Here is a 16253-nt window from a genome sequence, read left to right on the forward strand (position 1 = left end):
GCTGAATCCTCCTAGGCCATGCCTGTTCCCCTCATGGGATCTCTCCGTGGTCCTCCTGGGCCTTCGCGGAGCCCCCATTGAGCCGCTAGAGTCAGTTGAGTTGAAAGCCCTCTCCTTGAAGATGGCCCTCCTGATTGCGCTCACCTCCATCAAGAGGGTCGGGGACCTGCAAGCGTTCTCTGTCAGCGATATCTGCCTGGAGTTCGGTGATTCTCACGTAATCCTGAGACCCCGGCAGGGCTATGTGCCCAAGGTTCCCACAACCCCATTCAGGGATCAGGTGGTGAACCTGCAAGTGCTGCCCCAGGAGGAGGCAGACCCAGCCCTGTCGTTGCTGTGTCCGGTGCGTACTTTGCGCATCTACTTGGTTCGCACGCAGAGCTTTAGACGCTCTGAGCAGCTCTTTGTCTTCTTTGGCGGACAGCGGAAAGGGAACACTGTCTCCAAACAGAGGCTTGCCCACTGGATCGTGGATGCCATCGCTATGGCATACCAGGCCCAGGCCGGCACGCCCCTTTGGGAATGCGAGCACATTCCACAAGGAGTCTGGCATCCTTGTGGGCACTGGCCCATGGCACCTCTCTAGCAGACATCTGCAGGGCAGCGTGCTGGGTGACATCCAATACCTTCGCGAGATTTTACAATCTCCGGGTTGAGCCAGTTTCGTCCCATGTTCTGTCAGGTATGAACAGGTAAATTCGGGAATACGGACAGCTGGCCGGGTGTTCACGATGTGCGCTTCTTTTCCCATGCGAGTTCACGAACCCATGAACCCTGGATGTCCTTCCTCCCTAGCCCTGTGGCTTGCGAATTCAGTGGAGGAATTCACAGCCGGAACCAGTAAGTGCACTAATATACCCTTACTGAGGTAGGTGCTCCACAGGTGCCGGTTACTCCGGTAACCCCCTGTGATGTATTTTCCGCAGTACGGTCTCCCTGTCGGCAGACCTGCGTCTCCCTTCGACAGAGCCCTCTCTGTCCCGGTCGCTGTGTTTTTAGAGCTTCTAAACTTTCAGACAGGACCTACCACCGCGCCTCTTCCATGTGTGGCTCTGAGCCCACATGACGTGCTTGCCACATGTTACCTCCCCTCTGGGCAGGATGTGGTCTCCACAGGGTATTTTCCCCCTGAAAGAATAGGATAGGAAAAGAACACCTTCCCCAGCGCATATATTGAGCATTAAAATGGCCCCAGCCGAATAACTGAAAACTCTGTGGAGAGAAAACATAGAGAGAAAAGGCCGCGGCTGGCGCAGCCTGCTTCCATACTAGATACGGCTCTTCCCCCCCTAGGGATGTGGGGAACTATATGACGTTTTATGGGGCATTGGGGGAGGCTACGTGTAGACCGGTGCACCTGCTACTACACACGCAGCAGCTTGCTTGCACCTGCACCGGCAGTCCACGTAACACGGTTCAGCTAGTTGTGGTGTTTCGTATAGGGACCCCTAGTGTCACTACATCGACACAACATCGAGTGAGTGACAGAAGGGGAATGTCTCGGTTACTTTCGTAACCTCCGTTCCCTGATGGAGGGAACAAGACGTTGTGTCCCTCTTGCCACAACGCTGTACTACCTACGACCCTGTCTCGGCTCCTCAGCACAAAACCTGAATGAGTGGTTGCAAGCCATGCAAATTCCACTCGCCAATTCTCATTGGCCTTTTCTCAAAAATCTGAGGTGTCTGGGGCTCTCAAGAGCAACCCCTAGTGTCACTATATCGACAAAATGTCTCATTCCCTCCATCAGGGAAGGGAGGTTACGACAGTAACCGAGACGTTTTTGAGTGTAGGTTAACATTGTTACCTGAGGACAAAAGGCAACGAGGCCCAAAGGACAGCGCTAAGAACCAGTATCAAGAATGCCACCAGCATTGCTGAGAAATGCAATCAATATCAAATATACAAGTTTATGAACAAACTTATTCTGCTGTTTTTGCATATATACAGTATATGGCTATTGGAGTACTTTTGAGGTGAGTTTCAAAGAAAATTGTTTTATATGTTTAGTGATAAAAAAAAAAAAAAAATGTTTGTTACATACTGTAAAAATCTTGTTGACCTTAAAAGCATGCAAATCAAGTGTTTAAAAAAATCATATAAAAATATAATCTAATATAGCCTTTTTATTTCATAAATAAAAATATATAATCTAAAAAAATAAATTTTTGGTTCAAATAAAGTGGACTAGTAATTGTATGTGGTAACTTTTAAACAGTACCTAGATAAAAGGAATGTTCAACAGCATTTGTGACATAATGTTGATTACCACAAAAAATTATTTTGACACTTTGTTTATTTAGAAAAAAAAGAAAAAAAAAAGAATCGTGGTTACAGCAAGGCACTTACAATGAGAGTGAATGGGGCCAGTCCATAAATGTTAAAGAGCACACTATTTCAAAGTATAGCCACAATACGTTAACATTTTACATATTAACATAATTTTATTGTGATAAATTTGCTTACTAACCTTATTTGTGTGAAGTTATATCCAATATTACAACTATGTTGTCATAACGACGTAACACCAGTAAATCATCAAGGTAAAGGATTTTATCACACTTAAATCATGTTAACACACATGATGTTAATGTCTTGTGGCTATACTTTTGTAAAAGTGTGTATTTTAACATTTATGGAATGGCCCCATTTACTTCCAAAAAATATTTGTAAGTGCCTTACTGTAACCACAATTTTTGCTTTTATTATTTTAACAAGGGATGACACGAAATTATCTTTGTGTTATTTAAATTTATACAACAAATGCTGTTGATGTTAACTAGTAAGAACAAACCTGAAGCTGCATTAACAAATGTGTTTAGCTTAAGATGGCTGTTAGTATTTACATTGTAGCAATCTGTAAAATCACAGGGAAAAAACAATTACAAACAAGTTCAGTTTCTAGTTCCTCTCTGAACGGATTATTTCACCCATGCTGTGCCACAAGGGAGCTCTCAAGAAACCACCAGTGTCCTTTTATGTAATCTATAACCAGTCTATAGGCGAACAATCAATCTGTATGATTCCCTAGCCTAGGGCCTCCAAAAAGCCCATGCAGTGAGGCCATTATTTTCACAGAGCATGATGGAATGGATTATGTTGGCTGCCAGCGGCTGTCTCATCCATGATACTGACTGCTTAGGAAAAGGTGTATAACAGGAAGCAAAGATTATTTGGAAGCCAGTGGCGAATTCTCAGGGCCAGCAAAGCCTTCTCTGCTGGCCTAACATGCCAAATAAATAAATATTTTCCATCCTTTCATTCTCAATCACCTTTTTGCCTATGTATTTTTAATTGCTTTCCACTCTTAATTAATCTACAAACAAATAGAGAAAAACTAAAAGTTTATCCAGTCAGAATTCATTCCTTGATGCTTACAAGTGAAGCGTGACAACTGTTTCACAAATCACATGCCCAAAGCCAAGCTCGTTAGCTGAAGTAGCGTGAGTTTGAGCTCCACCCCCTCAGGCCTTCAGAATTTCCACAGAATCCCTCAACAGTGCAAATGAATGGGCAACTAAAGTCAGATTGTCAGATTCATCAGACAATCAGATTGATTTATTTGTTCTTGGTGGGTGTGGTCTTTAGGATATGTCCCGGTCTAGGTCTTCTAGCTGGCCTTGAGTGATGCAATCACGCTTTAAGTGACGTAATTTGAAAGCGAGGAGCGTGAGATCTTGCTGATGAGTCGACTGTCATTACTGCCGCTATCACCATTGAGAAAGAGATCCTTATGGATTTAAAAACACAAGATGTTCTGCATGACCGTGTGATTGCTTAATTTATTAATCATGAAAGGAGGACTGATTTTCACTTCAAGTAAATTGGTAAGTGTTTTTGCATTGTTATAGCAACATCAGGAGTTTTCTAAGTGTAAATTAGGCCGCTGGAGCATTTAGTATCGGATCAAGTTTTGAAAAGAAGTGCTGCGTTCCATTCAACTCGGAAAGTCAGATTTTACAACTTCCTACTAGGAAAAGTGCAATGGAATGCATCTTTAAGTCAGAATTACAACTTGTTGGCTCGTGCAGAAATTCTCAACTCTGATTTCGCTGAGATGCAGGGGCATGATGTAACACAAACATGTCGACACTCAGGGAGATATACAAAGTAAGTGCTAAACATTCACTTTATTAAGTAATATCGATAAATGAGTTTGTTTCCACATTACATGATATTAAAGCTTGTTTAACAAACGCCTCAGAAACAGGTGTATAAAACATTATAATCTCTTTTGATAATCGTACACCTGAAGCACAAACGCTAGCGCTGCAGCATTGTTTATCAGTTGGGTTGCTAGGAGACATCTCTAATGAGAGTCAAACCCCTGCTAAACTAACGGGAGCATTGTGGTTCTGAATATCGGGGAATGGAATACATTTATGGTCGGAGATATCAAGTAAGAATATCCCACATCCAACTTGAATGGAACGCAGCATAACCGTGTACCCTGACGAAACGAAATTTATTGCAAGCAACATTTAAATCGCAAACATTATTAGATAGATTTTTTCCAGGTATTATAGACCTCCTTGGTAGAGTCATATGAACAATTATGATTTCTGAATGTCTGTTCGGGAGACGTCATCGCACAAAACAGTCATGCTGCAGTTAAAATTAGGCTTGCTTGAGCATTAAGTGTCATTTCAAGTTCTGGCTTTCGTGCGTGGTCGTGCTTTTAAAATGTTAATTGGAATTATTAGTTAGCTGCGACATAATGTATGATGCCCAAAGGCATAAGGTGTCTTATTCATTGTGAAACTGTGTTTTCTTAATGGAATGAATCACACTGAAGGCCTAGACTTTTAATGCACGGCCCGCCACTGTTGAAGCTATACACAAGTCTGACATAAAAGTTGCATATTCCCCGTCATGCCTGTGTAAATCAGATTGAGATCAAGATTTTTTTTTTTTTGATCAGACATTTTACTTGCCATACAACTAAACTGAGTTACATAATGCTTACAAAATGTCTAAATTGTAAACCACCATTTATCATCTTTTATAATCAAGAAGCCCTCACATAGACTCAAATACTTAGATCATGGTTAATGAAATGGACATGTTGCATCCGCTGATGTCAAGCGATCTCTTTTAGATGGAACAGGGGAGGCTTTTTGTGGAAAAACAAACACTGAAAGGAGCATTTCATCAACGTGTGAATGCACTTGATGACATGAGGGGAAACAGTGAAGCTGTGATGAAACTATAGCGATGACTGAGTAGAGGAGCCTGGCCAAACTGGCCCTGAGATAAATAAACACAGAATGTACGTTCAACACTTTGGCCACTTAAGAGTGTTTTTAAGTTTGTCATGTTTGTCATGCCTCAAATGTCCTTCAGCTTGTTTAGTTTGTAGTGAGAAATTGACAGAAAACAAAACTAATCTTAAAACAGGTGCTTTAATCCAAAGCTGCCGATCCCTTGAGAGCAAATTTTGAGGACAAGTGCTGTTTTCTTTTTATTTGTAGTGAAGAGTAATACAATTACTGCTGATCATTCATCAAATAATCCTCAGTAAACTATCCTACTCCTATTTCACAGTAAATTATTGCAACTCTAATTGGTTAAAATGAGAGTCAGCAACACTCAGATGTACTTTAATTTGCACAGTTCAATCGTAAAGTTAATTAGAGTTTAAGGTTAAGCAAACCTTTTCCTGCGTGTATGTATAATTACTGCTTGCATTCACCACAGACCCAAGGCTGAGGTGAGGGTTTCTATTTTTTAAGACCAAGGTTGCCTATGGAGGCTTAAAATATTTGCCTGAACTAAAATTTCCACTAATTCGGTCACTCTAGGCAGTGCAGTCCAATTGAAAATAAAACATATTTTGTTCTTCATCAGTTCTTCTTAACAAACTGATTACTTTAAGAGTCATGAGAGACCTTTGGAATTGGAGTGTTATCACAATAGCCAGTCCAGCTAATGGAAGCTCATCATATAGGGAGTTTAGTCACACTGGCCATATATCTAACAGATAATGGCTACTTGCCCTTAAAAGTCTGATCTACAACATAATCTGCACTATTGCAGAGTAGACTCCACATTATGGAGTGTGGTCCTTTCAAAACCCCATTACGCTTTAAACCTTCATGCTCCTCTAATGTATTTCTCACAATGATCCCCTCCCAGGGCATCTTCCAAAACAAACATGGCAGAAAAGCTTTTCTTTGAGCTGTTTTTCAAGAAACAGGCAGTTCAGCAGATCGATACATTCTGTATCTGACTCCTGGGATCTGAGAGGAACTTCCTTGTAGAACTTAAGAACACAAGACATGTTTTTAGGTTGCTTATTTAATGGTGGCAATGAATTGTTTTTAATTATACTTGTGCTTACGCAGGTATGTATTGTGTGGACTCCTGTCCACAGTGAGAGAACAGGTCACGTAATTTAGCAAGTAAGACTGTCCTCAGAGAATAATGGCCAGCTTCCTCAAATGTCTGACTCAGACTAAGAGGAGAAATAACGTCATCAGCATGTAATAAAACACTGGTCCATCCATCACATCCTATGGTTATGGTGATGGTAACTGATTATTTATTTATTTATTTATTTAAAAAAACAAAAGCTTTCTTCTATTTAAGCATACTTACATTTTGTGTTGCACATTTCACTCATAGCGTTTTCAGATTTCAGATTAATTCTAATTTATGAATGTTTTTAATGCTATTTTCTTAAAAATAATACAATATTTGGTGACTGATGCCTCCCATGTAATTATGTTTTAGGTAAACTATAAATGTCCAAAAATGTTCAGTCTCTTTGTTTTGGTCCCTATAGAGTGTGTGCCCGCGATCACGAGCAACAGGCTGCAGTTCACTTAAGGGTCACAGGTGTCATTAATAACAAGGGTTTCAGAATCTTACATACTGCACCTTTAATTTAGTTGTACTGTGGTTTATTTCCATTGTGTTTTCAGCTTTTGTTTGCTTTGCTAATTTTGTTGTGCTGTGCAACCTGGGCCACTGTAGAATTGTATGTAGAAAGGCCTCTTTCTAAATGTGAGTTATTCAAATAAATGATAGAATGGTCTTGTTTTTAGAGTGTGATACTGGATTATAGGCAGTTGACAACATACAACCCCAATTCTGAAAATGTTGGGAAAGTATGAAAAATGCTAAGAAAAACAAAAAGGAGTGATTTATAAATTATATTCACCCTTTTCTATATCGAAAGCACCACAACTACACATAATATGATGTTTTACCTTGTGAATTTTATTGTTTTTTTGAAAATGTACAGTAATTTCAAATCAGATGATTGCAACACGCTCCAAAAAAGTTGAGACAGGGGCAATTTAAGACTCATAACAATTTGACGAGTTGAAATTAGGTGATGTGAAACAGGAGATTTTAAACAGGTGAGGCAATTGTGTCATAGTACTGTATACTGTATAAGGAGCCTCCAAAAACAGCCTAGTCCTTCAAGAGCAAGGATCGTTCAAGACTTGCCAATTTGCCTACAGATGCTTCAGCAAATAATCCAGCACTTTGAGAACAATGTTCCCCAAAGACAAATTGGAAGAATTTTGGGCAATTCACCATCTACAGTGCACAATATAGTTAAAACATTCAAGGAATCTAGTCAAATCTCGATGCGTAAAGGGCAAGACGAAAACCACTTCTGAATGTGTGTGATCCCTCAGATGTCACTGTCTTAAAAAACATCATTCATCTGTAATGGATATCATGAGCATGGGCTTGGGATAACTTTAGTAAACCTTTGTTAGTCAACACCACTCGCCGCTGCATCCACAGATGCAAGTTCAGACTTTACTATGCAAAGCAGAAGCCCAACATCAACACTGTCCAGAAGCGCTGCCGAATTCTCTGGGCTCGTTCTCATCTTAGATGGAAAATAGAACAGTCGAACTGTGTTTTTTGGTATGAAGAGTCCACATTTCAAAAGGTTTTTGAAAAACACAGCCGTTGTGTTATCCGGGCCAAAGAGGAAAAGGACCATCCAAGCTGTCATTATCGTCAGGTCCAAAAGCCAGTGTCTGTATGGGCCAGGGATGTGTCAGTGCCTATGGCATGGGTAACTCACATCTGTGAAAACACCATGAATGCATACAGATATATACAAATTTTGGAACAACATATACTGCCATCCAGCACCGTCTTTTCCAGGGATGTCCCTGCATTTTCCAGCAGGACAACTTCAAACCTCATACTGCCCAGAATTCAGGTGCATGGCTGTGTGAGCAGAGAGTGTGGGTGCGAGATTGTCCTGCCTGCAGTCCTGACCTGTCTCCAATTGAGAATATGTGGTGCATTATGAAGCGCATTAGATGGCAACAAAGACCCCGTACAGTTGTGCAGCTAAAGACCTACATAATGGATGAATGGAGGAAAATTCCACTTTCTAAACTTAACAAACTTGTGTCTTCATTGCTCAAATGCTTAATAAGTGTAATTAGAATAAATGGTGATGTTTCACAGTGGTAAACACTCGACTGTCCCAACTTTTTTGGAGTGTGTTGCAATCATCTAATTTGAAATGACTGTACATTTAAAAAAAACAATGAAATTCACAGGGTAAAACATCATATAATGTGTAGTTGTAGAGCTTTCAATATAGCAAAGGGTGATTATAATTTACAAATCACTCATTTTTGTTTTTATTAGCAATTTTCATACTGTCCCAACTTTTTCAGAATTGGGGTTGTAATTAAAATTGTGGCTTTGTTTGGGAAATTTCACATACATAAAGCAAAATGTATGTCAATTATACAAAATTTTAGACTATTCTACATTGATTTGAAACTTTTTTTATATATAATTCTTTGATCTATCAAAAAATAATAGTAAAAGACATCTCTTCTTTTGAAAACATTTCTTTGTATTGAAGATTTGTGATGTACGGTATATCTGTCTGGATTTGATGTATAATGAAAAATGATGCAGACATGAAAAATCTGTGGTATAAGGCTGTTAGTGCATTATGATAATGTATTCCCTTGTACTTTGTTTTGTATTTGTTAATAAAGAGAGAGAGAGAGAGAGAGAGAGAGAGAGAGAGAGAGAGAGAGAGAGAGAGAGAGAAGCTGGAACATCAACATTGACATACGAGAGGCAAAATGGGGCCATCTAGAGGGTTATTGTGAGAAGTGCAACTTTAAAACCCATTCCACCTTTTCCTTTTTCTACCCCCCAAAATGTGCACTATACGTCTTTATTGATCGACCTGGGGATGACATAGTGGCTAGCACGTTCTTTGGTAGAGAAGGTAAATCGATAACAACTCAGTCTGGAAAGGGACCTCACTATCGATCTTAAAGAAGCCCAGGACTAGACCACAGCCATAAGGTGGGGGGAGATACTTTGGCTTGTCTTACGAAATTAGATACCCCCTGCCAACCCATTTAAAAATTGCTCAAACCTCAACCTTGATGACCCAGAATGTTTGTAAATATGGGTTTTGTTTCCTTCTGTTTAACATCCCAGCTGGGGTTTGAGAGGGTCCTCAAGCTTTGATGTCTTAATGGTCTTTTTCATCATTATTTTAGTGTCAGCTTGTTAACCCCAAAATGCAGTGTGATGAATGCACAGTGAGGTATTCTCCAAAGGCCAGATCACACTCAAACACACATGGCTATAAATATTCTCTGTCACTGCAATCATTTGCTATTAGACCCATATATCAAGTCTATGTAAGATCTTCATAGTACCTGCTTAATAAAATTGAAGGTTTAAGAAAAAACCTTCAATTATCTGGTAATAATAACTAAAGAACCATACACTTTTTTTTATGATTATGTAATGACTAAAGGGATGGTTCACTCAAAAATGAAAATTATTTCATAATTTACTCAACCTCATATAGTTCCGTAATGTAAGACTCAGTCACCACTTACTTTCAATGAATGAAAATAAAAGATACACTAAAAGTGAACGGTGACTAAGGCTCCTTTTGTGTAGGGGCCTGGGTAGCTCAGTGAGTATTGACTCTGACTACCACCCCTGGAGTCGCGAGTTCAAATCCAGGGTGTGCTGAGTGACTCCAGACAGGTCTCCTAAGCAACCAAATTGGCCCGGTTGCTAGGGAGGGTAGAGTCACATGGGGTAACCTCCCCGTGGTCACGATTAAGTGGTTCTCGCTCTCAATGGGGTGCGTGGTAAGTTGTGCGTGGATCGTGGAGAATAGCATGAGTCTCCACATGCTGTGAGTCTCCATGGTGTCATGCACAACGAGCCACGTGATAAGATGCGCGGATTGATGGTCTCAGAAGCAGAGGCAACTGAGACTTGTCCTCCGCTACCCGGATTGAGGTGAGTAACCGCACCACCACGAGGACCTACTAAGTAGTGGAAATTGGGTATTCCAAATTGGGGAGAAAGAGGGATTTAAAAAAAACTGTTCTACAAGAAAGAAAGAAAGTCATGTGGGTTTGCAACAACATGAGAGTGTGTACATGATGACAGACTTTTCATTTTTGGGTGAACTATCCCTTTAATTAGCAAGTTGATGTGCAGTTCAAGGTGAGCCTTCTCTGCATAGAGTGCTGTTTCCATCCACAGGTGAGATTCTCATGGTCAGTGGGAATGGAGTGCTTATCACAACAAAAACATTCCCGTTTTCAACTGTGGTAAGAGGCTGATGAAGACACTGTAGAAGAGAGAGAGAGAGAGTCATCAGCATTTTTGACAGTTCATACAGGCTCTACAGATTTGTATGAGCAAGTGCATAAAGTTTCACTAAAGAATCACTAATGTCAGTCACTCGCAAGTTAATAATACAGTTTTGCAATACCTTATAACAGTAATCTGAGGTGTAGTGAACTACAATGCTGTACGGTAGTTCACTATAGAAGGTTAGCAATGCTTTGTCCATTTTCAGCAGGTAAGCTAGTAAAGGAGACAAAGACAGTAAGATTGCATTAACTTATAACAATACATTTCAAGTTCATACACCTATTTATACACATTTTAAACAACTTGAATAACAGCCTGCGCCTACCTTCATTATGAGGTTTCTCACAGAATCCTGCTGAGAGAAGAGTGAAAAAGAAAACATTCAGGACATTAATCATCTTCATTGTTAATACAAAATCTACTGTTCTTCTTCAAGGCTTTTTTCTTTTTGTACAAATGAAAATAAAGAGAGCTCAAAGATCACTGTACATGTGATTACAGTGATGTTTGAGATGTTTTATTGTTTCTGTTTGATTTAACTTGCCATAAAACACCACAAGATAATAAATGAATGGATAACAAAGCTAAAACAGATACAGAGGCATGGGGAACTCCTGGAAAACTGCATACATATGTGAGGATGATATATTTTATTTTCAGAAAAAGCACAAACCACAATTTACAGGATCCACATACTTTTACTTTATGTGAATTGAAAGACAAGAGAGAGGAATTTATTTTTAGTCTTATGATCCAAAAAGATCGAAAAGGGCAAAGAGCAAGATGACAAAATAGTTCTTCTCATGCTGGTTCTCTATCAATAACCCTGTCTCTCTTTCATGTTAATTATTCAGCTATTCGGTTGAATTGTGTTGTGTTGAGGTGTCGCTGGATGAAAGATTTCAGTTAACATAATCATGGCAAGAACAGCTATATGATGAACTCAGATTAATATAAAATGTGCATATGAACTTATAAATAGCATACTTTTTTATTAGACATTTTTTTCAAAAATGTATTGTTTTCAAATGACATGAAATTAATGGGATTGTAATTCATGCCTTTTTATAAATCAGAATCCTTTTTTGACAGTTGCGACATTCACATGAAGTCCAGATATTTCTAACGTTTTGTAAAAACTGGAAGTTTTATTGCTTGGTCTAGATTCTCTCACAGCTTGCAGCTGCATCATCAAGTCAAGATCTCGTAGCAAGAATCCTCTCTTGAGTCTCTTCTTCATCTTCTTTTGAGGTTTATTCGCGGTTGGCAAACAACGAATTTGAATTCTATAGAACTATCGTCCTTTCCTTTCTTCCTCCCATTGGTTTTGCCACCTTTCCTTCAATCTTTACTAAATAATGCTCTTGATTTCTGTCCTGCTGCGGCTAACTATCAAATCAATATGCTCATTTTTTGTGGCTTCCTTTGCCACCTTATCTGCCATTTCATTTACATTGATACCATATGTGCCAGTACCCATAAAAATATTACTGTAAGTCCCATAATTTTAATTCTGTATAATGTTTGTTGTATTGCTATCAAAATGTCTGGTCTGCTGTCTGAATGACTGTACTGTAAACTTAGTGATGAGCTTGAGTCTGAACAAATGATTGCTCTCAGTGGTCTTGCATCCTCTGTCCACTGTACTGCTAACAATATTGCAAGCATTTCTCCTGTATAAACTGATAATCCTTCACTGATCCTTTCCCCTACTGAGATGTGAAATATTTTATTAACTATACTCTTTGATGCATCTGTGTAGATCTGGACGTAACTGTGGTAATTATCAATATGTGTCTGTATGGCATGTGAATTAAACTCCCTATCCTTGTTCTTCTTTTCTAACATTGTAAAAATCTACTGTGGCGTCAGGAAGTATCCAAGGTTGTATTGTTGGTAATGGCACTGTTAGACTAATGTTTAACTGATCTACTTTAAGTTCTGTTGCTTTCTGTGTCACTGTCCATCCAAATATTTTTGCTTCTCTCTTCTCCTTTTCCCAACAAGATTTTAAAGAGTCTTGTGTTGGATGATCTTGACTATGACCCTGTAAATTAACCCAGTAATTCAGTGGTAGCTGAATCCTTCTAATTTCTAGTGGCATTTCTCCAATTTCTACCTATAATGCTGCTGTTGGGGTTGTTTTAAATGCACCTTTACACAATCTCAAAGCCTGAAATTACATATTATCTAACTTTTTGAGAGATGTGTCTGCTGATCCATACACCATACAATCATAATCTAATACTGATCTAATTAATCCACTGTTTATGGCCCTCAAAGCAGTCGTGTCTGCCCCCAATTCGCTTCCTAAACACCTCATTACATTTAGTACTTACATTTGTCCAATATTTTCTGAATATGTACTACCCATGCAATTCTTTCATCAAACCATAACCCTAGAAACTTAAAGTGCTTCACTCTTTCCAATTCTTTATTATATAATTTTAGTTTTACCTCACTACCAATTATTTTCTTGTGAAGAACATTGTCTTTGTCTTGTCAACTGAAAATGTAAAACCCCATTTATATGACCATTCTTCTATGTACGTGATAGCCCCCTGCAGTTTCTTTGCAATGAATTCCATATTTCTTCCTCTCTTCCAAATTGCTCTTAAGTCTCTTCTCAGGATTATTTCTTATCTAGCCGTATTTATGTTCAGGCTCATATGAGGACAGCCGCCCACAACAGGGCCCGTAGGCTCAGTTTATGAATAGTAAATAGATTATCCTGGCGTTGCTTGGAAACGTTTCAGGAGCGCCCAATCACGAAACCTAATTAATATTCATGAGATATCCCTTCACCACATGCTTACAGGTTGAATTCCAGCTGCTCGCGCTGTGCCTGTGGTTTGGCGAAGCACGAGACAAGGGGAGCGCTGCACGCACCGCAACATGGTAAGAATCATAACAACATTTTTTTGAATTTTATAGAATGTAGACTGGCAGTCACTTTTATAGTCTTTTTTTTGTATAAGTCAAACCTTTTGTAAATAATTGCATTACATGGCTACAAACAATTGCACGTACACTTTACGTATAATTTGTATTATCAGTTTGTGTGCATCTGACGTTTTATTTGCTTATTATACGAATTTAATTTGCCATAACACATTGTTCGTAGATTTTCTCAAAACTAAGTTATATAGGTTTCATATCAACATATTTCGCTCTGTTTTTTGTTTATATACAGTCACTTGTGCTCTATTTCAAGCCTTCAAGCGTTTACCTCCTTCTTTCCTTCATGTTGTGTCTGTTCATGCAGCAGTATTAAAGCTTTAAATTAAGAGATTAAAGCTGTTGCTAAGAGACCTGTTGATGTCAGTGTTGGAGCTTCATTCATTACAGACTGACATCTGTTTACACAACCTCTCTGACGCAATATACTCTTGGTTCAGTCAGGGAAAATTCAGATTCTTACTATGGAGGAGAGGGAGCACCTCCTCCCCATGCTGAGGAGTGCTCAGTGGGTGGAGGTGGTGGGGAGGGATGCCATTTACAAGGAGTTCCTCTTCAAAGACTTCAACCAAGTAATCACATCTGTAAAGCTGCCAAGAGAGTAGATTAGCTATACAACTATTCAAAGTATACAAATCATTCACCAATCCATAATGATAATGGATTAACAGCCTCCTGCATTACACTATTGTCATATTGAAATTATGTATGCACAGTGCTACACAACAAATCTTTCACATTAGGTTAAGAGGATAACATTGTTTTCCCTTTAGGCTTTTGGCTTCATGTCCAGAGTAGCACTACAGGCTGAAAAAATGGATCATCACCCTGAATGGTTTAATGTGTATAATAAGGTAAACGGATAACAAGGGTTGTCAGTACACCATCTTCATATTTTTGTCTGAAGTGATTTGGGCTGGGAGTGCAGTGGAAGTGCGGAATTTCTAAGGCAGAGGTTAGTTGCACTAAGTGTAAATAGCAACAAAAAGCATCTCTGCACTAAATACAAATAGTGTTAAATGGCAGACACTATTTGCACCCCTAATTAAATATTAACATACTGTACAGTGACATCACTGCAGTTTCTTTACTGTGATTATTTATAGACCCACAGACACCCTACACCAGCCCCTTTCCCTAAATCTAACCCTAACCTTGCCCACAAAAAATAACCATGGTTTTACCACAGTAACCACAAAATTAAACTTGGTTACTATATTAACACCATATTACTGTAGTAACACCATTGTTAATTGCATTAAAACTATGACTTCCATAACAAAATAAAAAAACATGTTTACAATAATATTACTATAGTGTAACCATGGTTAATTTGACCCAGATCAAACTGCCCGACCTTGTGTTCGCAACCTATTTTACTTATGTTATTTCAGAGTGAAAGAGTAAATTCAACAAGGAAAAAAATGTCGGACAGGACTCGATATCAACATGGATTTGATTTGATCATGAAAAGTTGTATCTATTTGGCAGGTGGTAGTAGGGGAGGGATTGAAAAATTTGTTTGGCTTGGTGACGTTTATCAGTTTTTTTAAGTAGTTAAAAAGGTAGTTTATATAGGCTCAGTTTTTTAAGTAGTTTTGTAAAGAGTAAGAAGGATCCATTTTGATTTCATGTTTCCTCTCTTGTAGGTTCAGATCACTCTGAGTACTCATGAGTGTGGAGGACTCTCACAGCGTGACATCACCCTTGCAACCTTCATAGATCAAGCCTCAGTCCTTTGAGTGAACCCTCTCTCAATAGAGCTTGTCAGATGACCTCTCAGCAGCTTGTAAATCTGGACCAAAAAAAAAACGGACTTCATGCAACATGATTTTCACTATCAGTTTTGACTGTGTAGTCTCCTACAAGTCTGCCTGTTACTATTAATCCTTTCCCAAGAAGTATTAATGGAGTGGTTAGGAGAACTTTTGTCTTAAGTCATTTCACATCCACGGAATATAAACATTTTAAAGAACACTAAAGAGACCAAGTGAAGCACTATGTATAACTGTGTTATATGGCCTATTGTATTTTTTATTTCAAAAATTTTCAAAATTTATGGTGCCTTTGTTTTGTTGTTGATGTGGGAAAAGTCTGAGATCTGTTATCCCGCTTACAGGATCCAGTGATTAAATGGCAGACTTAGTTCCTCAACAATGAAATGTATTAAACAGTAAACATTTGCCAACATTGACTTTGTGAGATCAATCGATTATCTGTCAAATCACTTGCCTACTGTTTAATCATTATACATTAAAGTCTATGGCACAAAAACTTGCCATTTTTCCAAATGCTATTTCAAAACTTGCCAATCTTTTATCTTCAGTTATCTAGGAACTGTGGGGACATACTGTTATACAGGAAAATGTTACCATAAAAGATGAACAGTAGGCTTCTTTTGAATAAAATGTTTAAAATAATGTAAACTCACATGAGATGAAGAATTCAGTCATAGCGGTATTCTTAGAAAATACATTTATTTTACATAGTGCATGTGTTGTGGGATCACATGAGTATTCGGCTGGTCATGTGATCCTAACAGCAGCCCCCATAAGGGGACCCTATCAATGTAGAATAAAACAGCTTTTATAAGGTTACTGATATGACTGGAGTCTTTATCTCATGTGAGTCATCATGAATATATACGTTTCAAAATT

General features: G+C 38.8%; 1 protein-coding gene and 1 pseudogene across 2 annotated transcripts; one reads left to right on the forward strand and one right to left on the reverse strand.

Annotated features, from left to right (window-relative positions):
• The window catches only part of LOC127413779 (heparan-alpha-glucosaminide N-acetyltransferase-like), a 37034-nt pseudogene extending 25992 nt beyond the window's left edge, over positions 1-11042 (reverse strand).
• Positions 11043-13428: 2386 nt separating this feature from the next.
• On the forward strand, positions 13429-15857 carry LOC127414086 (pterin-4-alpha-carbinolamine dehydratase-like). 2 transcript variants are annotated; one of them, XM_051651819.1, is made up of 4 exons: positions 13510-13536; positions 14037-14168; positions 14370-14450; positions 15246-15857. In XM_051651819.1, the coding sequence occupies exons 1-4, from the start codon at positions 13534-13536 to the stop codon at positions 15336-15338; spliced, it is 309 nt and encodes a 102-aa protein (XP_051507779.1). In that variant the 5' UTR covers positions 13510-13533; the 3' UTR covers positions 15339-15857. The 2 variants fall into 2 exon arrangements, with proteins under 2 accessions (XP_051507780.1, XP_051507779.1); XM_051651820.1 differs by lacking the exon at positions 14037-14168 and having other exon boundaries at positions 13429-13536.
• Positions 15858-16253: the final 396 nt, after the last annotated feature.

The sequence above is a fragment of the Myxocyprinus asiaticus genome, chromosome 23 (assembly GCF_019703515.2).
Source record: "Myxocyprinus asiaticus isolate MX2 ecotype Aquarium Trade chromosome 23, UBuf_Myxa_2, whole genome shotgun sequence".
NCBI classification, from domain to species: Eukaryota; Metazoa; Chordata; class Actinopteri; order Cypriniformes; family Catostomidae; genus Myxocyprinus; species Myxocyprinus asiaticus.